We start from the raw sequence: 23,471 nt of genomic DNA, 5'->3' as shown, positions 1-23,471 counted from the left end.
CATACAGAAATGACATCAGTGACAAAACTGAAACCGCGCACATCATTTATATATGATTTCGTGTCTAGCGCTATAATTTAAACGCCCCACCTGGGATAGGGGCAGCTATAGTACAGCCACGACCGATAGTTGCCAGATGCCACCTAGAAAAAAAATCCAGGCCAACATTCTTGGGTGTTACAGCGTCAGTATTGAGCAAGCCACCAAGGCTGGCGCACGCAGCACGAGCTCACAGCACTGCTGTTCAGCTTGTGACCACAGCATCGTCTACAAATGCCATAATATATATGATACTGCTATTATTTAGCAGTGATAGTATTACTGAAGCCCCCTGACTGTGATAAAACTGACCAGGATTCTGATAATAGCAGGATTGTGATGATATTTAGCGCTGTGCTCCATGGAGGGAGGAGTAATGCTGTGGGAGGGAGGGTGGTGGCGTCGTCTTCTGACTGTGTGTGGCCACCATTTATTGACTGCACTCACCATACCAGCTTAGTAGTTCGCTATGGTGAACACAAATGTAGATACTTATATATAACGTGTGTATAGTGTGAGATAACAGCGAGAGGAGTAGGTTGGGAGCCTCCATTTTGGTGAGGGAGGAGCGTCATCTGCACGACTTGGCATGTAGTTTACTGTTGGCCACTATGGTCTTTGGGCACCATACCAGCTTATTTGTACAGGTATGGTGAATAAAACAGGTAGATACTTATATGTAATGTGTGTATATAGCGTAATAACACCACAAACAATATTGTTGGAGGAGAAATATTAGTGCGTCTGGCCTTGAGGGCGGCCGCCGATCAGCTGACTGTGTCAGTAGCTACGTCTTAGTGCCTTTACTCACCATACAAGCTTAGATGTACAATTATGGTGAACAAAACATGTAAATACATATATATGTCTGTGTATAGTGAATAAATGCAAAAACAGTATTGTGGGAGGAGAATGAGGGTGAGTGAGGTTGTGTTGAGGGAGGGAGTGGCAGAGAGTGGCTGGCTGGTGTTTGGAGGTCACTCCTCGTTGCTTTTTGACTCACAAGACCAACTTAGTAGTTCGTTATGGTGAACAAAACATGCAGATACTTATATATAACCTGTGTATATAGTGTAACAACAGCAAAACTATTTGTTTATTGTTTTATGAACATAATAATTGAATCACTAATATGCACACCATAATTTTGAGTACAGCGATGGTTCACACATTTTATTATATAAATATACCACAATTCACTGTATGGAATAATATTACTGCAAAAAAACTAAGAAAAAATCAATCGGAGACATTGAAATAATTAGGTAATAATATATTTGTGGCAACTGCCGTCTGACAGCTCGGGCGGAATAGACCTCGTCTGGCGAAGGCTCTGCCAACGCCCCTATTTTGCCACACTTCCCTACCCTATTGCTGCTAAAATATGCCATCTACGATTTTTTTGTTATTTTTTCCTTGATCAGGGAACAAAAATTAACACTTCTATAAGATGAAAGAATTTTTTAGATTTTTGTTTTTTTTGTTGCGCCTATGGGTGTGAATTCCATTTGGGCCCCAAGTGGTTTGAGGGTTAATGTTCAAAATGCAAAAAATCACCACAAAAGCAGAATATCTTGTAGGCGCGATCGTCACTAAGCGGGCAGCTGTAGTAAACTGAGGCAGGTCGGCCGCGTGACCAGGAACCACGCGTTCAGTCGACCCGAACGTGTACCAACGAATATTGGATGTCGAGTCGCATTTTAAGATGAAATTTATATCGTAACTCGAAATTATCGTAAGTAGGGGCAATTGTATGTCGAGGTGCCACTGTATATGATAAAGGCATAACAATTTTTATACCAAAGCAGAGATGCAGAACTAGGAAACAAGATTGGCTCAACAGAAATTGCGAGAGGGCCAGAGATCAAAAGACACAAAAATGGAATCAATATAGGAAGAGGCCAAACCCCCAAACATACCAGCGATACAAAGATGCCAAAAACAACTACACGGCAGTGAGGAGAGAGGCAGAAAGAAATTTTGAAAAAGGGATTGTGAACCAATGTAAAACAGAACCAGATCTATTCTATAAATTCATAAACAACAAATTGCAGTTGGAGGATAATATTCAGAGGTTGAAAATGAGAAATAGATTCAATGGAAAATGAAAAATAAATGTGTGAAACATTAAACAAAAAGTTCCAAAGTGTGTTTATACAAAATGAAATCTTCAGGGAACCAGACACAATAAGAATTCCAGAGAACAACATAGAGCACATAGAGGTGTCTAGAGATGAAGTGGAAAAAATGCTCAAGATGCTAAGTAAGAACAAAGCAGCTGGTCCAGATGGAGTTCACTATGGGTTCTGAGAACCTGAGCACAGCATTCCACTTCAACTGATTTTTCAGGTATCCCTGTGTAAAGGTGCTGTAGCTGATGTGTGGAAAAAGGCTAACATCGTTCCAATCAACAAAAGTGGCAGCAGGGAAGACCCCCTCAGTTATAGACCTGTATCATTGACAAGTGTAATTGTCAAAATATTGGAAAAATAATTAAAACTAAATGGGTAGAACACCTTGAGAAAAACGACATAATATCAGACAGACAGCATGGTTTTCGATCTGGAAGATCCTGTGTAACGTATTTACTCAGTTTCTATGATCGAGCCACAGAGATTTTACAGGACAGAGATGGTTGGGTTGACTGCATCTATCTGGACCTTAAAAAGGCTTTTGACAGAGGTCAACATAAGAGGTTGTTCTGGAAACTGGAACATATTGGAGGGGTGACAGGTAAGCTTCTAACATGGATGAAAAATTTCGCTGATAGAAAAATGAGGGCTGTAATCAGAGGCAATGTATCGGATTGGAGGAATGTCACAAGTGGAGTACCACAGGGTTCAGTTCTTTCACCGGCAATGTTCATTGTCTACATAAACAATCTACGAGATGGAATACAGAATTATATGAACATGTTTGCTGATGATGCTAAGATAATAGGGAAGATAAGAAACCTAGATTGTCATGCCCTTCAAGAAGACCCTGGACAAAATAAGTATATGGAGCACCACTTGGCAAATGGAATTTAATGTGAATAAATGCCATGTTATGGAAAGTTGAATTGGAAAACATAGACCCTCACAACCTATAAATTATGTGAGAAATCTTTAAATAATTCTGACAAAGAAAGGGATCTAGTGGTGGTTCAAGATAGAAAACTGTCACCTAAGGACCACATAAACCCTTAAATGGCGCATGGCTATATACCATTTGACACCCACAGGCGCATACCAAAAACAAAAAAAAAAAAAAATACTTTTTTCTTCCTAACCTGTTAATTTGTGTTCACTGATCATGGGAAAAATATTAAAAAAATCGTAAGTGGCATATATTGCCCGCTATAGGGCGGGGAACTCTGGCAAAAAACAGGAGCTGACTCAGCGTGCGTCCCAAGCGGTCTGTTGATCGCCAGCTGTCAGGCCGGAGTTGCCACAAAGAGATAATTACCTAATTATTTCAATGTCTCTGATTGATTTTTCATAGTTTTTTGCTGTAATATTATTCAATAGTGTGTAGTTTGATATATTTATATAATAAAATGAGTGAATCATCGCTGTACTCATAAATATGGTGTGCATATTGTTGATTCAATTATGTTCATCAGTCAGTGAACAAATACTTTGTCGGTTATTACACTATATACACAGGTTATATATAAGTATCTGCATGTTTTGTTCACCATAACGAACCACTAAGTTGCCTTCGAGTCAAAAAATAACGAGGAGTGACCGCCGTGTACCAGCCAGCCACTCACGCCCTCCCTCAAGTCACCTGACTCACCCACATTCTCCTCCCACAATACTGTTTTTGCTCTTATATACAGACGTTATATATAAGTATTTACATGTTTTGTTCACCATAACTGTACATCTAAGCTTGTATGGTGAGTAAAGGCAGAAAGACGTAGGACCTCACACAGTCAGCTGATGGCTGCCGCCCTCAAGGCCAGACGCACTAATATTTCTCCTCCAACAATACTATTTGTGGTGTTATTATGCTATATACACACATTATTTATATATATATATATATATATATATATATATACAGTACAACCTCGATTCAACGTACTATATGGGACCACCCCCAGTTCGTTGGAGCGTTGGATTCGTTGCAAGAGGTGACCTTCAAGAGGCGTTTGCGTCAGTCTTTTTTTTTTCTTGTACACAATAAAAATGCATTGTATCATATTACTTACTGTACCTATATTTTACTACTCTACTAAAAATTCTGTAATTCATGTATTTACCTTATTGTTGGAGTTATGTCCATCTTGAAGTTTTGTGAAGTTGTGAATGCTCTACAGTAAATAGGTACTGCAGTGCATTAAGCCGTTAGCACTGTATTATTAAAAGTGGTTTTGCTGTATGTTGAGTACTACAATACAGTTCTTGAAAACTATTGTACATTAGAATTATTGCAACTTTAATTTTAACACTATGTACACACTTGAATTTAACACTTATTCTAATTGTTCACTTCACACACGATGTTTTTAGATGTTTGCATCAGCTTTGCTGGTGCTCGCTGCTGCTGTGTTGGCTTCAGCTGCTTTTGTGCTGGTGCTGGGTACAGCTGTGCTGGTGCTGGGTACGGCTGTGCTGGTGCTGAGTACGGCTGTGCTGGTGCTGGATACGGCTGTGCTGGTGCTGGGTACGGCTGTGCTGGTGCTGGGTACAGCTGTGCTGGTGCTGGGTACGGCTGTGCTGGTGCTGGGTACGGCTGTGCTGGTGCTGGGTACAGCTGTGCTGGTGCTGGGTACGGCTGTGCTGGTGCTGGGTACGGCTGTGCTGGTGCTGGGTACAGCTGTGCTGGTGCTGGGTACGGCTGTGCTGGTGCTGGGTACGGCTGTGCTGGTGCTGGGTACAGCTGTGCTGGTGCTGGGTAGGGCTGTGCTGGTGCTGGGTACGGCTGTGCTGGTGCTGGGTACAGCTGTGCTGGTGCTGGGTACGGCTGTGCTGGTGCTGGGTACGGCTGTACTGGTGCTGGGTACAGCTGTGCTGGTGCTGGGTACGGCTGTACTGGTGCTGGGTACAGCTGTGCTGGTGCTGGGTACGGCTGTCCTGGTGCTGGGTACGGCTGTGCTGGTGCTGGGAACGTCAACAGTGCCAGTAACATTTTGTATAATCTCATCATCTGTTAAATGACCATTGATTAAATGATTTATTAATTTTATTATTTCGAAGCCGTAGTCACTGAACTGTGGCGACGAATTGAAACGAGAAACGCATGGTGTGTGTGTACAGGGATTAGACCCGTCCACTCGCTCACGCTGGAGTTGTTCCAATAACAAATAATTTCTCAAATAGCAGATGTCTATCATATTACAGTATATTTTCGGTTTTATTTAGTTTAGTTTAATTAGGATAATAAAAAGCTATTAAAGCATTGGTTTTAGAAATGATTTATTAGTCTGAAACTTTCAAAGTCATGGGTCACTGAACTATAACGACACAGACGAAGGAAAACCAAGTGAGGTTTACAGAACAGTATTCCCTTATCTGTCCACCCTCACTCACCTTGTTTTATCACAGAAAATGTCTATAAGGAGATTTTACGACATGTAGCTAGCTAATCACGCTTCAGCCTTTAAATTAATTTACAAAGATACGTCTGCCACAAATCAGTGGGAGGTTGGGAGGGAGGTGGGCAGGCAGAGCTTGTAAGGGAGAGGCAGGGAGGGAGGCAGGCATGGAGGGAGACAGGCACGGAGGGAGGCAGGCAGAGCTTGGGAGGGAGGCAGGGAAGGAGAGGATGGAGATGGATTGATGGTAGGATGGAGGGAGGGATGGATGATTTGAGGGTGTGTGTGTGTGTGTATGGGCTGTAGGGGTGGGGGGGGGGGGGGAGGTGTGTCGGTGGTGGTGAAGGGACCGACTCGCTGATAACCCTAACTCTGACCCAGTTAACTTTTTTTTTTTTAACTTGATTTGTTTCTTCAATTCTGGATGGATGGAGGGAGAAAGGGGATGGAGGGAGGGGATGGATGGATGGATGGAGGGAGGGAGGGGATGGATGGATGGAGGGAGGGGATGGATGGATGGATGGAGGGAGGGGATGGATGGATGGAGGGAGGGGATGGATGGATGGATGGTGGGAGGGAGGGGATGGATGGATGGAGGGAGGGGATGGATGGATGGATGGATGGATGGAGGGAGGGAGGGGATGGATGGATGGATGGATGGAGGGGATGGATGGATGGAGGGAGGGGATGGATGGATGGATGGTGGGAGGGAGGGGATGGATGGACGGAGGGAGGGGATGGATGGATGGAGGGAGGGGATGGATGGATGGATGGATGGAGGGGATGGATGGATGGATGGATGGAGGGAGGGGATGGATGGATGGAGGGAGGGGATGGATGGATGGATGGTGGGAGGGAGGGGATGGATGGATGGAGGGAGGGGATGGATGGATGGATGGATGGATGGATGGAGGGAGGGGATGGATGGATGGATGGATGGAGGGGATGGATGGATGGAGGAAGGGGATGGATGGATGGATGGTGGGAGGGAGGGGATGGATGGACGGAGGGAGGGGATGGATGGATGGAGGGAGGGGATGGATGGATGGATGGATGGAGGGGATGGATGGATGGATGGATGGAGGGAGGGGATGGATGGATGGATGGATGGAGGGGATGGATGGATGGATGGATGGAGGGAGGGGATGGATGGATGGAGGGGATGGATGGATGGAGGGAGGGGATGGATGGATGGATGGAGGGGATGGATGGATGGAGGGAGGGATGGAGGGGATGGATGGAGGGAGGGGATGGATGGATGGATGGAGGGAGGGGATGGATGGATGGATGGAGGGAGGGGATGGATGGATGGATGGATGGAGGGGATGGATGGATGGATGGAGGGAGGGGATGGATGGATGGAGGGAGGGGAGGGAGGGAGGGAGGGGATGGATGGAGGGAGGGGAGGGAGGGAGGGAGGGGATGGATGGAGGGAGGGGATGGATGGAGGGAGGGGATGGATGGAGGGAGGGGATGGATGGAGGGGATGGATGGATGGAGGGAGGGGATGGATGGATGGATGGAGGGAGGGGATGGATGGATGGATGGATGGATGGATGGAGGGAGGGGATGGATGGAGGGAGGGGATGGATGGATAGATGGAGGGAGGGGATGGATGGATAGATGGAGGGAGGGGATGGATGGAGGGAGGGGATGGATGGATGGAGGGGATGGATGGATGGAGGGAGGGGATGGATGGATGGAGGGGATGGATGGAGGGGATGGATGGATGGAGGGAGGGGATGGATGGAGGGAGGGGGATGGATGGATGGAGGGGATGGATGGAGGGAGGGGATGGATGGAGGGAGGGGGATGGATGGATGGATGGAGGGAGGGAGGGAGGGAGGGAGGGGATGGATGGATGGAGGGAGGGGATGGATGGAGGGAGGGGATGGATGGAGGGAGGGGATGGATGGATGGAGGGGATGGATGGATGGATGGATGGAGGGGATGGATGGAGGGAGGGGATGTATGGATGGATGGAGGGAGGGGATGGATGGATGGATGGATGGATGGATGGAGGGAGGGGATGGATGGATGGATGGAGGGAGGGGATGGATGGATGGAGGGAGGGAATGGATGGATGGAGGGAGGGGATGGATGGATGGATGGAGGGGATGGATGGATGGATAGATGGAGGGAGGGGATGGATGGATGGAGGGGATGGATGGATGGAGGGAGGGGATGGATGGAGGGGATGGATGGATGGAGGGGATGGATGGATGGATGGATGGATGGAGGGAGGGGGATGGATGGATGGAGGGGATGGATGGATGGATGGAGGGAGGGGATGGATGGAGGGGATGGATGGATGGAGGGAGGGGATGGATGGATGGAGGGAGGGGGATGGATGGATGGAGGGGATGGATGGAGGGAGGGGATGGATGGAGGGAGGGGATGGATGGAGGGAGGGGGATGGATGGAGGGGGGGGAGGGGGGGGGGAGAGAGAGAGAGAGAGAGAGAGAGAGAGAGAGAGAGAGAGAGAGAGAGAGGGGGAGAGGGAGGGAGGGAGGGGGGGGAGAGAGGGAGGGGGGGAGAGAGGGAGGGGGGGAGGGGGGAGGGGGGAGAGAGGGAGGGAGGGAGGGGGGGAGGAGGGAGGGAGGGGGAGGGAGGGAGGGAGGGGGGGGAGGGAGGGAGGGAGGGAGGGAGGGAGGGAGGGGGGGAGGGAGGGAGGGGGGGGAGAGAGGGAGGGGGGGGAGAGAGGGAGGGGGGAGAGAGGGAGGGAGGGAGGGAGGGGGGAGGGAGGGAGGGGGGGGGAGAGAGGGAGGGGGGGGGGAGAGAGGGAGGGAGGGAGGGGGAGAGAGGGAGGGAGGGAGGAAACAAGCATGGTGTGTGTACAGGGATTAGACCCGTCCACTCACGCTAGAGTTGTTCCAATAACATACAGTAATTTCTCAAAGAGCAGATGTCTATCATGTTACAGCATATTTTCGGTTTTATTTAGTTTAGTTTAATTAGGATAATAAAAAGCTATTAAAACACTGGTTTTAGAAATTATTTATTAATATGAAACTTTCAAAAGTCATGGGTCACTGAACTATGACGACACACAGACGAAAGTGAGTGAAACCTCACTGTAAAGTGAGGTTTACAGTACAGTATTCTCTTATCTGTCCACCCTCACTCATCTTGTTTCATCACAGAAAATGTCTATAAGGAGATTTTACCACATGTAGCTAGGTAATCACGCTTCATCCTTTAAATTAATGTACAAAGATACGTGTGCCCCAAATCAGTGAACGAAAATCATGGAAACTCAGTTGTTCACTTGTGTGGATCACTCTGGCTGATGTTTGTGTGGACCATTTTGGCTGGTGTTTGTGTGGACCATTTTGGCTGGTGGTTGGTTCATATGGTTCACTTGTGTGATCCAACTTCTTATGAAGGAATTATTAATTGTAATCTGTGATAGAATGAGAAAGTTTTCCACCACTCTGTGAACTCTGTCCCAAAATCGTAAGCTTGTGGACCACTTGTGGTCCACATGTGTGGTCCATTTGTGTGGTCCACTTGTGTGATCCAACTTGTCATATGAGAGAATTATTAATTGTAATCTGTTATAGAATGGGAAAGTTTTCCACCAGTCTGTGAACTCTGTCTGGACATCGTAAGCAAATCCGAACATCCCTCGCTTCGGCGAACCATTGTTCGTCGAACCGGGTGAGTAAATTCGGCCTGAAAAGTGTGCGAACTAGCCGGAGATTCGTTGAATCGGGGTACGTTGAATCGAGGTTGTACTTATATATATATATATATATATATATATATATATATATATATATATATATATATATATATATATATATATATATATATATATATATATTATTAAATATGACCGAAAAAGTAAGATTAATAATTCTAACACGAATTTTCTCAATCTTTCGTACATTTCTTTTCACTGTTGGAGGTAATTCAAAAATTAATTCTCCAAAATTCATTTTTATTTCTAGTCTGACGCGACACGAGCGCGTTTCGTAAAACTTATTACATTTTCAAAGACTTTAGTTTACAAATACACAACTGAATAGAACTTACACATCTCCGATTTTGTTTATATCTACATTTGAGTGAGGTGGATGGGGTGAGGTGGCATTAATAGGGTATTAATTTCATCAACACAAGACAGAACAAGAGGTGGCATTAATAGGGTATTAATTTCATCAACACAAGACAGAACACGAAACAATGGGTATTGAAATGGAAGTGATTGTAGAAAGCCTATTGGTCCATATTTCTTGATGCTTCTATATTGGAGCGGAGTCTTGAGGTGGGTAGAATATAGTTGTGCATTAATTGGCTGTTGATTGCTGGTGTTGACTTCTTAATGTGTAGTGCCTCGCAAAAGTCAAGCCGCCTGCTATCGCTGTATCTATCGATGATTTCTGTGTTGTTTACTAGGATTTCTCTGGCGATGGTTTGGTTGTGGGAAGAGATTATATGTTCCTTAATGGAGCCCTGTTGTTTATGCATCGTTAAACGCCTAGAAAGAGATGTTGTTGTCTTGCCTATATACTGGGTTTTTTGGAGCTTAAAGTCCCCAAGTGGGCATTTGAAGGCATAGACGACGTTGGTCTCTTTTAAAGCGTTCTGCTTTGTGTCTGGAGAGTTTCTCATGAGTAGGCTGGCCGTTTTTCTGGTTTTATAGTAAATCGTCAGTTGTATCCTCTGATTTTTGTCTGTAGGGATAACGTTTCTATTAACAATATCTTTCAGGACCCTTTCCTCTGTTTTATGAGCTGTGGAAAAGAAGTTCCTGTAAAATAGTCTAATAGGGGGTATAGGTGTTGTGTTAGTTGTCTCTTCAGAGGTTGCATGGCGTTTCACTTTCCTTCTTATGATGTCTTCGACGAAACCATTGGAGAAGCCGTTGTTGACTAGGACCTGCCTTACCCTACAGAGTTCTTCGTCGACTTGCTTCCATTCTGAGCTGTGGCTTAGAGCACGGTCGACATATGCGTTAACAACACTCCTCTTGTACCTGTCTGGGCAGTCGCTGTTGGCATTTAGGCACATTCCTATGTTCGTTTCCTTAGTGTAGACAGCAGTGTGGAAACCTCCGCTCTTTTCCATGACTGTTACATCTAGAAAGGGCAGCTTCCCATCCTTTTCCATCTCGTAAGTGAAACGCAGCACGGAACTCTGCTCAAATGCCTCCTTCAGCTCCTGCAGATGTCTGACATCATGTACCTGTGTAAAAATGTCGTCAATATACCTGCAGTATATGGCCGGTTTCAAGTTCATGTCGACTAAGACTTTTTGCTCGATGGTACCCATGTAGAAGTTTGCAAACAGGACACCTAGGGGAGAACCCATGGCGACCCCATCTACTTGCTTATACATGTGCCCATCCGGGCTCAAGAAGGGTGCCTCTTTAGTACAAGCTTGGAGTAGTTTCCTTAGGATATTTTCGGGTATGTCAAGAGGAGTACAGGCTGGATCACGATACACTCTGTCGGCTATCATCCCGATTGTCTCGTCCACAGGTACGTTGGTAAACAGCGATTCTACGTCCAACGAGGCTCTTATCCCTGTGGCCCGTGTGCCCCGCAGTAAGTCAACAAATTCCTTTGGAGACTTCAGGCTGAAGGCGCAAGGAACATAAGGAGTCAGCAGGCCGTTGAGTTGCTTCGCCAGTCTGTACGTGGGTGTGGGTATCTGGCTAATGATTGGCCGAAGTGGGTTTCCAGGCTTGTGTGTCTTGACATTTCCATACGCATATCCAGGTTTATATTCCCCAATGATCTTTGGCAGGTGGAGTCCGGATTTCTTGGCGTTCACAGTTTCGATCAGTTTGTTGACCTTTGCTTTCAATTCGGCTGTAGTGTCCTTCGTTACCCTTTGGAACTTAGTTTGGTCAGATCGAAACTGTGAACGCCAAGAAATCCGGACTCCACCTGCCAAAGATCATTGGGGAATATAAACCTGGATATGCGTATGGAAACGTCAAGACACACAAGTCATGTCTCCCCAGTCGTTTTCCTGGCATCTCCTTTGGTCGGTTTTGCCTGCACTTGCTGCTATGTTGGGGGGGGGGGGTCGGTTTCCTCCGCTTCATTTCCTTGTGCGTTCCCTTGTTTTCCTCCTTTGCCACAGGGGTGTTCTGCATGTGTTCCTTGGCTTCTTGGGCGTTTTTTTCAGCCTGTGTCCTGTGGTGTGCTTCTTTGTCTCGGTCTGTTGCAGTTGCTCGTACCTCTTGGTTCGGGTACTGTTTCTGACGGCAACCCTTCCGCCTTTGGTTTCCTAGCTTGCCCTGCCGGTTGGTTTTTCGGGGTCTTGTGATGTCTCGCGTCGGACCCGTCGTTTCTGAACTCCTAGTGGGCTTGCTTGCTTTGGGGAGTTTTTCTGTTCGGCAGACGTTCCATCTCCTTGTTCTGCCTGGGCTTCGGTGGTCGCGCCCGAGATCGTCAAGCTTGGCTCAGAGGGACCTTGTCGGGGCTGCTTACATTCTGCCTCGCGGTCTCGCCCCTGGTTGGTGGTCGGGTGGCTTCGTGGTAGGTGTCCCACCTGCGTACTTCTCTTGGTGGCAGTATGGGGTATTTTGGCGGTCCTTCCTTTTCCTGTCCCTTCTTAGGTGGCTACTCTTGTTAGCGTCGGCTTGGTTTTCTGATGGGGGTTGGGGGCCGTCGTCTTGCCACATACTGTCGCCTCTTTTCGTGCGGTGCTGGCGGAGCCTCTTCGGCTTGCTTTCGGTTTTGGTGTTGCTTCTGCACCGTTGGTAAGCTGTCTCGTGCGTCGTTTTGCCTCCGGCCTGTTCATGCGCCGCTTGCACCGTCCTGGTCTCTGGTCAGCGTGCTGTCTTCTCCTCGGTTGGTAGTGCCCCTTCGGTTCTGGTTTGTTTTTTCGTCGGCTCTTTTTCCTTTTGGCATTTGCCTCTGGGGGTCAGGTTACCGAGTTTTCTTGCTCCTTCGGTTTTAGCGTTTTGGTTGTTTGGTGGCAGCAGTCTCCATCTTTTCTGGCACGGGGTGGGGCTGCTGTGTTCTGGAGGGGTCCATGGTTTGTTGGTGCTTGTTTGGTCGGGCCGGGGGTGTGTCGTGTTTTGTGTTCAGTGGCGGCCCTCCGCTGTTGTTTACGTGCCACGGCATCTGTGTCCGGGGCGGGTTTTGCGTTGATCCGGTTCTGTTCTTCCTGGTTCGCGGGTGATGGTGTCTCGGGTTGTCAGCTGTGTTCTTGCGGCTGAGCTGCCTGTGTTCTTCCCTCATGCCCGTGGCGTTCGTGGCTTTGCAGCTCTCGCTGCCGTCTGAGCGACGTGTCTTTGCGGTCCTTCGGGCATGGATCTATGGTGTTCGTACGGGGGCCTTGCTGCTCGTTGTTCTCGTGTTGTTCCGGGACTTTTCGGGGCAGTGGCGACTTGGGTTGGCGTTTGCTGCCGGTTGTCTCGCTTCCGTGGGGGGGGGGGGGTGCGTGGTGTCCGCCTCCCGGTTCCGTCCCTTTGACCTTTCTCTGAGGGTAGTTAGCTCCAGGAAGCCGACGGGGCTTCCCCCCAGAAAACCAGTGTTGAATGTAATGAAACGCCATTTTCTGGGTGAGACCCGGAGGCTCCCCGGCAACCCTCCCTCCCTCCGGTCGGCGGTTTTCGCATGTTTTGACATCCAGCCTCAGAACTGATGGGTGGATAGCCGGCGTGGGAGGTCTGCGCAGCTCCCCCCCTCCTGGGGAGGGGGGGAGCTGCGCAGACAGCAGCACGGTGACGTGTGACGTCATACTAGTTTGCTTGTTTTCTGTTGGGAAGTTCTATCCACTAGTTCGGCTTTAGGTAGCAATTTTAACCAGAATAAGGGTTTGTTTTGGAATGCTTACCTTTCTGGATGCTTGACCCGGTCAATGGCAGACAGAATGCTTCCAACCACATGGGGGTTTCTATAGGCCATTGCTTCCCTTGCTCTCTGAGGGGGCCAGGTTCTGGCTGTGGTCCCCAGTAGGCCCTAGAACTCCATACACATGACTGATGCCAAAGTCTGACATTAGCTTATCAGCCTGGTAAAGCTTCGGGGAGCCTCCGGGTCTCACCCAGAAAATGGCGTTTCATTACATTCAACGCTGGTTTTTTTTTTTGGGGGGGGGGGACTTAACCAGTATAATATTGGTTTCTATTATGTTTAAAAGTGCAGTAATTAAATATATATGTGTGGCTATATGATATATTCCTTAATTTATATTTTTTGACATAAAGATTCTTTGTAGATAGGAGCTGTTTTGGACCTCATAAATGGCTGTGTTGGTACATTTGCTTTTGTAATCAACCAACTGGCAAAATTGAAGCTTATTAGTTGCTTGGAGGATGAAGACAGTACACTTTGCGCTGATCAGAGTAAAAAATATGGTAAGTTTTTTCTTTAAAGTTTTATTTCAAACACATTTTTACATTAAATATTTTTAATGACTAAATTGCTGTCATTATTGAAGAAATTTTTGTTACCAGAATTACCATGATTCCATGATAATTACAAATCCTTTTAAGTATTTTTCTGTGGGGAGCCCCTACAGCTCCCTGGAGCTTATCGGTCTAATGTATGTTATATTAGACCGGGACATTAGCTAATGAGTTCAGACCTACCAGGGACCACTGCCAGACCTGGCCCCTTCAGAGAGGTTTCAGGGAGCAATGACCCTGGAAACCCCCTTGTGGTTGGGGTTATCTGCCATCGACCGGGGTTAGGCACCCAGAAAGGTATGCATAACAAAACAAACCCCACATGGTAAAAAACTAAAATAGAAAACGGTACAGAGAGGTAGAAACTCCCTACAATCCCAAGGAAACAAGCAAACGAGCAAACATCACACTTTACTGTTGAGCCGATCGTCCGCGTAGCCCTCCCCGCCACGAGAGGGGGAGGGGGGGAGCCCCAGACCTCACCACGCCGGCTGCCTAGCATCAGTTCGTAAGCTAATGTCAATCGGGATAGACGCTTCTCTGGCCTCAGTTTCCTAGGTGGTGTTTGCCTTGTGTGGCGTTCACTGCCGTGTGTTGTGTTGTGTGGTGGCCAGGTGTTCATCAGTACCGGGGCTGCATGCACTTAGGGGATTCCTTCCCTAAGCGCCCTGTGAGTACTGCCTCTACGTGACAAGGTTATCTTCCCTGGGTCGTTTGGGAACCATTCCCATAGAGGTTCTTGCTACTCGACATTTGCCTCGCCCTTGGGGCCAACTGGGGCTTGGGGCCCTTGTTTGGCCCTGGGTAGGGACTGGTATTATGCTGGTTAGGGCATCAAGGTTTTGTGCAACCTGCCACCTAAGTGGCGACCGGTTCCTGTTGTCTCTGGGGGACGATGTACTTTTGCGGAGTTTTTCTTTTATTTTTACAGTATCCACTCAATTTAACGGCCTATATGGGGCTGTACCCTGGTCGTTATTTCTGGAGCTCCGTTATTTCCGAAGTTAAGTAGGGTCGGGTAATTTTTCAAGTAACATTCAGGTAGGATATATTTTATACTGTATAACTAAAATTAAATAAAGTTTATTGTGTAATTGCGTTCCAATTTAGTGCCACGCCGACGATTAAGCCAGCTGGTGGCTGCTGCATGGATGATGTGTGAACATGGTCTGATCAAGTCCAGATGGGTGGGAAAAAATTGGTTCATTCCTTTGTATTGCAAAATATTTCGGGTATCAATCAGTGATTGTTAATATTTTCTCAATAAAATTTTAGACATGTGTTTTGTTTTACCCTGAACAGTGAAGGTAATGTATTTTTAATGTTATGACACAGGCTGTGGCGGCCAGGCCATACAATGGCGATTGAGCCTTATCACTATGTAACTGAGAGCTAGCCAAGACAAAATATTTTGAGCTCACCTTTTCTCTGCTAACGATAGAATATACATTTGCAGAGACTAATATGTAGCTTTTGTTGAAAAAACAATTAATATGTTGTAATACTATAATAAAATTGGTAAATTGACTTACTTTTAATGAAGCTGAAGATTACGAAGCTGTGAAGATTACGTCATCCTCTGCAGCGCTTGTTTTATATTGTTTATATTGTATACAGGGTACATACAGTATGTACACTTATTTTCAAGCATTCACTTCACACAACAGTTAGGCTTACTACTAATTCACATGAGTTCTAATTCTACTTCACTATTGAAAATTATTTCTACTGTATATTTACACTGTACAGTATCTTTTTGTCAAGGCTTAATTAATCATTAACACTTACAATACTGTACTCGATCAACACTTTTTACACTAATTTATATGCCTTTCAATCATATTTTATATCGTTAGTGGATGACTTGTCACGACTTGTCGATGGGAATTCAGCATAGGCAGGTGCAACATGGCTTGCAGAGCATTTGTTGCTGGCGGATGCTCCATGACTTGTTGATGGGAACTCAGCATCGGCGGGTGCAGCATGACTTGTTGATGGGAACTCAGCATCGGCGGGTGCAGCATGACTTGTAGTGCATTCGTTGCCAGCGGATGCTCCACGACTTGTCGATGGGAATTCAGCATCAGCGGGTGCAGCATGGCTTGTAGAGCATTTGTTGCCAGCGGATGCTCCATGACATGTCGATGAGAATTCAGCATCGGTGGATGCAGCATGGCTTGTAGAGCATTCGATGCAGCGGAGGCTGCACGACTTGTTGATGGGAATTCTGCATCGGCGGGTGCAGCATGGCTGGTCGACGAAGATTTTTCACGAACTGTTGAAATCATGAATTTATCTATTTTTGTCTGAATCTGATTTTCTCTGGCTAACGTTCTGAGACATTGCTTAAAGGCTGTAAAGTGTACATAAAAATTTCCAACAACCTCATGTTTTCTTTTTCTTGAATATTTAATGAGTTCCTCAATTTGTTCCAATCTTTTCTGATATCCGTCACCTCTAGGCTCTGCCTAGAGGTGACGGATATCAGAAAATATGATATGCCTCACCAACGGACGGATATGCCTCACCAACATCGTCCGAGTCATCATCAGAGTCATCAGAGTCATCATTTCCAAGAACACTTTGCGCAATCTGTTCTTCAGTTAACAATTTATAACAAGGATCATAATCATTTTCTAACCATTCATTGGTATCATTCACTTGTACACCCTGACCAGCTTGGAGCAACATTGTTTGGATTGTTTCTTCAAACCCTTCAAAATCATTGGCTTCATTTTCAAAACTTTCGAATTCACTATCAGATACTGCTGCGTCACATCTAGGTCTCTCTGTTAACAGTTTCTTCCATGAATTTGTTAGTGTGGTTTCTTTCACTTTATTCCAAAGCCTAGCCCAGTGGAATATTGCTTCCCTGATTGTGTACTTTTCTGGGGGGAGCCCCGTCGGCTCCCCGGAGCTTTACCGGCTGATATGCTAATGTCAGACTTTGGCATCAGTCATGTGTATGGAGTTCTAGGGCCTACCAGGGACCACGAGCCAGAACCTGGCCCCCTCAGAGAGGCAAAGGGAGCAATGGCCTATAGAAACCCCCGTGTGGTTGGAAGCATTCTATGTCTGCCATCGACCGGGTCAAGCATCCAGAAAGGTAAGCATTCCAAAACAAACCCCTATTCTGGTGAAAATTGCTACCTAAGCCGAACTAGTGGATAGAACTCTTCAACAGAAAACAAGGAAACTAGTATGACGTCATACGTCACCGCGCCGCTGTCTGCGCAGCTCCCCCCTCCCCAGGAGGGGGAAGGGGGAGCCCCAGACCTCCCACGCCGGCTATCCACCCATCAGTTCTTCGGCTGATGCTATAGGCAATGGTTATGTGCTCCGGCTCCAGTGGTTGTTTCAGCACTGTACCTAGGGTGTGGTGTCTGTTTTCTAGGTGGTGCGTGAGCCGGGAGTGATTCTTCAGTACTCGGGCTGCATGCGCCTAGGGTTCCCTTCCCTAGGTGCCCTGTAAGTACTGCCCTTGGGGCTTGGGGCCACCTTCCACAAGTTCCTTGAGTCCTGCCCCTGCTTGGCCGTTTACTGCTTGGTTTTCGGCCGCTCTTTGTGTGCTCGGGGGTTCTGTCTCCCTTGTTCGCCTTAGAGTAAGGGGCAGTGTTTGCACTGGTGGGGCGCGGGGTACTGTGCAGCTTGTCTTTACCAATCATAGCGGCCGGCTCTGTTCCGCTTGGGTACGCTGTCCTCTTGCGGGGTTTTCTTTTTCTTTTTGTTTATCTACCTGATGGGGGGGGGGGTCTGCCTTCGTTCTTGCCCCTTGTGTCCCTTGTGTTCTGAGTATTTTCTGGTGGTGCCCCCTGCTAGGTCCCCGTGAGTGTACACGTCCCGGGGGTTCAGCTCTTAGAAAGTTGTTTGGTAGCTTTGGGTGCCGGTTAGCAGTACCCTGCCTGGGACTACCTGAGCGCGAGTCCTCTTAAAGTAAACGCTCGGGACCCTGGGAAACCCCTGGGGGCGCGCGGGTCCGATGGATGTGACCCCAGAGCCCCCACCTCGCTTCCAGCGAGTTTAAGGGTTGCTCTCACCTTTTGTCTCTGGGTGACTCTCTGTTTTGCCTCTGTCTGCTGCCTGTGGGGTCGGTGACACCTTCGACCCGGAGTCCTGCGAGTTTGGTTGCTCGTTGTGGCTCAGTTACCCAGTTGTGCTAACACAGCGGGTGCGGGCAGCAGGGGCGTTGCACTTGAGCCTTGGTGGTGGCAACGTTCTCGTGGTTTCCTCCCCGGGAGCCCCGGGGCTACCCCGTTGTAGTTCGTTTTGGGACTTGGGGGTGTTGGTTGCTTCGGTTCCATCCACGCCCCCTTGTCTTTTCCCCTGGTTCACCCTTCCTGCCTGCATCCGGTTCCTTACGGTCTGTAGGTTCGGGGCGGGGTTTTTGGTGGTGTTGAGACTCGGGCAGTCTCGGGGAATTCCCCTTCCGGGGTAGTGACGGGGGCATTTGGGCCTGTTCCTCCAGCCGTGTTGTATGAGTCTGCCAGTGGGCTCCCTTCCTTAGTGTTTTCACGGCTGCCCCGGTTTTCTGGTACGGCCGGGGCTTTGGGGGAACGGCTTGGCCCCGGGGCCTGTTGTGTAGGTTCCCGGGGCTGGGGAGGGGCTGACTTGGGGGGGCCTTGGCCCCGTTAGACCCCGTGGGGGTTTTTATCCCCCTCTAGGCGGGGCTTGTGGTTACGCGGAGTGGGGTCTTTCCTCCCCACTTGCCGTACGTGCTGTTGGACGTCGGCCCCTCCCCGGGCTCGGTTCCTTGGCCTTTGAGTCGGTTGGTTCCGTCCTGTGGGTGGATGTTTCCTCTCCCCCCCTTTTTGGGACGGTGTTTTTGTCATGTTTCCCCGTTCGATGGGGTTCTGCGTGACTTCTGATCTCGGGTGCGCCTGCGCCTTCGTGTGCCTTCGGGACTAGTGTTGGCTTCTGTGTTCTCGAGGGTATGGGAAGGTTTTTCGCTACTTCCCGCATTATTGGAACGTCTGTCGGCTCCTCGTACTTGTCGCCCTGTTGGGCTACTTGTCGCCCGGTTGGGCTACTTGTCGCCCGGTTGGGCTACTTGTCGCCCGGTTGGGCTACTTGTCGCCCGGTTGGGCTACTTGTCGCCCGGTTGGGCTACTTGTCGCCCGGTTGGGCTACTTGTCGCCCGGTTGGGCTACTTGTCGCCCGGTTGGGCTACTTGTCGCCCGGTTGGGCTACTTGTCGCCCGGTTGGGCTACTTGTCGCCCGGTTGGGCTACTTGTCGCCCGGTTGGGCTACTTGTCGCCCGGTTGGGCTACTTGTCGCCCGGTTGGATTCCTTTTTGGGCTCTGTGCTGCTTTGGCCAGTTTTCTTGTTCCTGCTTCCTCTTTTGGCTCCTTTTCTCGTGCCTTCCCGCAGGGAGGGTGTGCGGTTCGGCCAGCGTGTTATGCGCATGCGCCGTGGAGTTTGTTTTGGTCTGGGCGGTGTTAAAGTGCTGGGGTTTTGCGCCCTTTTTTGCTACAGTGCTTCGCCTCTCGTTCTTCTCCCTGGCTGCGGTATGTGCCCCTTCGCGCCGGGGGTGTCCTGGTTCCCTGTTGTGGGGAGGACACCGCGGTTTTCCCTGTGTCATGGGTGTGGACCGCCTCCTTCGCCTCTCCCTGTTCTCCTGCGGGTCCGGCAGGGTCCGGCTCTGGCGTCTTCACCTGGCGGTGCTCTCAAGTTCTTCTGGGCACGGTTGAGTCGTGTCAAGTTCGTGCCACCATTCGCCAGGTGAGTTTCTGCAGTCTGGCGTCTTTTGGCCGGGCGCTGGATGCGGCGGTGTTTCTATACCTGTCTTTATTTAGGTATATTTTGTACGACTGAGACCGTTCGCACACCAGTGACTGTCCCTTATCACCCTTTCCTGTCCCCCCTCATGTGCATGTCCAACCCATGCTGGTGTCATTCAGGGGACCCTCCCTTTTTAATGTTGTGAGGTGTGGGGGTTGTAGGGTTGGTTCTGTACTCACCTGGTGAGGCTCCTGGCTGTGCTTGCAGGATTTGAGCTCTGGCTCTTGGGTCCCGCCTATCTGGTAGAACTTGCGGGATAGTACCAGTGGAGTGCAGTGGTGCTATTGGCACTTTTGGGGGACACTGTATTACCATCAGTGGTCTGTGCTTGTTACACGACCTACTTGCGAGCATAAGCCTTCTTGCTGGTTCGTCCGTGGACTTCCAGGGCGCACTGGCCTGTTTTCGTATGGCAGTTCCGGCCCGTCCTGGTTGTGGGGGTATGTGGACCGGTGGACTGCTCCTAGCAGCTGCCTGGTGGGCCATCCTCTGGCCGGTCTGGCCTAGCCTTGGACCGGGCTTCAGGTGTAAAAGAGCTCCCAGTACCTCATCCAGCAGGTATCGAGCGGGGTTTCTCCGCCGTCGGTCGCCTGGTGCAGGTTTCTGGGCCTGCAAAGTTTTTGTCGTGTCTCCGTTGGCCCTGTCTGGGGTCTGCCTGCTCCGTTCTCTGCCTTTGCAGAGGGGAGTTGCTATTTACAAGTTGCTGCTGCTGCTGCACATGTGCTTTGGTACCGTGTTTCACGGTGGCGTGTCCTTGTTCCTGTGTCCGGTTGTGGAGTGGCACTTTGCTGCCGTTTTGTGCCTGGGGATTGCGTGCGGTTTTTGTCCCTGCCTGATTGTCCACCCCTGGTTGTTCTCCTGGGTTTTTTTGTGCTTCTGCTCTTTCTTCCTGCCTCCTCTGCAGCAGGGATGTTCTGCGTGTATTCTTAGGCGTTGGTCAGCCTGTGTCCTGTGATGTGCTTCTTTGTCTCGGTCTATTGCAGTTGTTCGTGCCCCTTGGTTCGGGTCCTGTTCTGGCGGCGACCCTTCCGCCTTCTTTGGTTTTCCTGCCCTGCCGTTTTTTTTTTTTTTTTTTTTTTTTTTTTTTTTTTTTTTTTTTGGGGGGGGGGGGGGGGTTCTTGCGATGTCTCGCGTCGGACCCGTCGTTTCTGAACTCCTGGCGGGCTTGCATGCTTTGGGGAGTTTTTCTGTTCGGCAGACGTTCCATCTCCTTGTGCCGCCTGGGTTTCGGTGGTCGCGCCCGAGATCTTCTCGCGGCTCCGCCTTTTTCCTGGGCTCGGGGGGGCCTTGTCAGGGCTGCTTATGTTCTGCCTTGTGGTCTTGCCTCCGGTTGGTGGTCGGGTGGCTTCGTGGTAGGTGTCCCACCTGCGTGCCTCTCTTGGCGGCAGTATGGGGTATTTTGGCGGTCCTTCCTTTTCCTGTCCCTTCTTAGGTGGTTACTCTTGTTGGCTTGGTTTACTCTCGGCTTGGTTTTCTAGTGGGGGTTGGGGGCCGTCGTCTTGCCACATACTGTCGCCTCTTTTCGTGCGGCGCAGGCGGAGCCGCTTCAGCTTGCTTTCGGTCTTGGTGTTGCTTCTGCACCGTTAGTCAGCTGTCTTGTGCGTCGTTTCACCTCCGGCCTGTTCGTGCGCCGCTTGCACCATCCTGGTCTCTGGTCAGCGTGCTCTGTCTTCTCCTCGGTTGGTAGTGCCCCTTCGGTTCCGGTGTGTTTTTTCGTCGGCTCTTTCCTTTGGGCCTTTGCCTCTGGGGGTCGGTTCGCTGAGTTTTCTTGCTCCTTCGGTTTTAGCGTTTTGGTTGTTTGATGGCAGCAGTCTCCATCTTTTCTGGCGCGGGGTGGGGCTGCTGCATTCTGGAGGGGTCCAGGGTTTGTTGGTGCTTCGTTGGTCGGGCCGGGGGTGTCGTTTGTGTGTTCAGTGGCGGCCCTCCGCTGTTGTTTGCATGCCACGGCGTTTGGGTCCGGAGCGCGTTTTGCGTTGATCCGGTTCTGTTCTTCCCGGTTCGCGGGTGATGGTGTCCCGGGTGGTCAGCCGTGTTCTTGCAGCTAAGCTGCCTGTGTTCTTCCCTCATGCCTGTGGCGTTCGTGGCTTCGCTGCTCTCGCTGCCGTCTGGGCGACGTGGCCTTGCAGTCTTTCGGGCATGGATTTTTGGTGTTCGTGCAGGGGCCTTGCTGCTCGTGGTTCTCGTGTTGTTCCCGGGATTTTCGGGGCTGTGGCGCCTTGGGTTGGCATTTGCTGCCAGTTGTCTCGCCTCCTTGGGGGGTGCGTGGTGTCTGCCTCCCGGTTTTGTCCCTTTGACCTTCCTCTGTGGGTAGTTAGCTCTGGGGAGCCGATGGGGCTCCCCCCAGAAAACCAGCGTTGAATGTAATGAAACGCCATTTTCTGGGTGAGACCCGGAGGCTCCCCGGCAACCCTCCCTCCCTCCGGTCGGCGTTTTTCGCGTGTTTTGACATCCAGCCTCAGAACTGATGGGTGGATAGCCGGCGTGGGAGGTCTGGGGCTCCCCCTTCCCCCTCCTGGGGAGGGGGGAGCTGCGCAGACAGCGGCGCGGTGACGTATGACGTCATACTAGTTTCCTTGTTTTCTGTTGAAGAGTTCAATCCACTAGTTTGGCTTAGGTAGTAATTTTCACCAGAATAGGGGTTTGTTTTGGAATGCTTACCTTTCTGGATGCTTGACCCGGTCGATGGCAGACATAGAATGCTTCCAACCACACGGGGGTTTCTATAGGCCATTGCTCCCCTTGCCTCTCTGAGGGGGCCAGGTTCTGGCTCGTGGTCCCCGGTAGGCCCTAGAACTCCATACACATGACTGATGCCAAAGTCTGACATTAGCATATCAGCCGGTAAAGCTCCGGGGAGCCTCCGGGTCTCACCCAGAAAATGGCGTTTCATTACATTCAACGCTGGTTTTTTAGATTTTCTAGTGTTCTTTGAGCCCTTGTATCATTTCCTGTCAATTCATCTTCCTCGCTAGGTAAAACAACTAAAACATCTTCAAGCATTGCTGTTTGGTACATATGTTTAGCAGCAAGGATAACACCTTGGTCCATGGGCTGAATCAAGGATGTTGTGTTTGGTGGAAGTGCCATGCATTTTATTCTGCCATCCCTTGAAATTAACTTGCTAATAGGATGAGCAGAGGCATTATCTAGCAGCAACAATGCCTTAACCTCACTGGCCTTTATTCCACATTTGTTGATCTGGAATTCTCTAACTTCTTTGCAAAAGTGGTTTTCAAACCAGTCCGTAAATATTGTTTGATTAAACCATGATTTCTTAGAACTGTAATATATTACGGGTAGTGTCTGCATTATATTTTTTAAGGCTCGAGGATTTTTAGACTTGCCTACCATGGCACATTTTGTCCTGTGAGAGGCATCAGCATTAGCACAGAGCAAGACTGAGAGTCGTTCCTTGCTTATCTTTCGTCCAGGAATATTTTCCTGCATCCTACTGGTTAAGGATGTACTTGGTACAGCTCGCCACATAAACCCAGTCTCGTCAGCATTATTTACTTGATATTTGCTTAAATTATTACTGACAATGTACTCGTTTAATTTAGCCTTGAATGAACCAACATTAGTGGGATCAGCACTTGACGCCTCACCAGAAATTTTTTGGGTGTTTGAAATGTTATGCCGAGCCTTAAATCTTCCAACCCACCCATCACTTGCATTGAAATCTTTTATACCTAATTGAATGGCAAGTTTACTTGCTGCAACTTTAAGCTCTTCATATCGTATTGCCATGCCAATTG

General features: G+C 49.1%; 1 protein-coding gene across 2 annotated transcripts in view; it reads left to right on the top strand.

Annotated features, from left to right (window-relative positions):
- LOC123755353 (uncharacterized) overlaps window positions 1–23,471 on the top strand; it is a 144,414-nt gene that overhangs the window by 45,955 nt on the left and 74,988 nt on the right. For both annotated transcript variants that reach the window (XM_045737897.2, XM_045737894.2), the window contains exon 3: window positions 13,749–13,887. In XM_045737897.2, the coding sequence (XP_045593853.2) occupies window positions 13,749–13,887 (139 nt within the window). The remainder of the gene's footprint in view (window positions 1–13,748; window positions 13,888–23,471) is intronic.

This window comes from Procambarus clarkii, chromosome 20, assembly GCF_040958095.1.
Source record: "Procambarus clarkii isolate CNS0578487 chromosome 20, FALCON_Pclarkii_2.0, whole genome shotgun sequence".
Lineage (NCBI taxonomy): Eukaryota > Metazoa > Arthropoda > Malacostraca > Decapoda > Cambaridae > Procambarus > Procambarus clarkii.
Note: the sequence above shows the minus strand (reverse complement) of the source record. Positions and strands in the feature narration are given on the sequence as shown.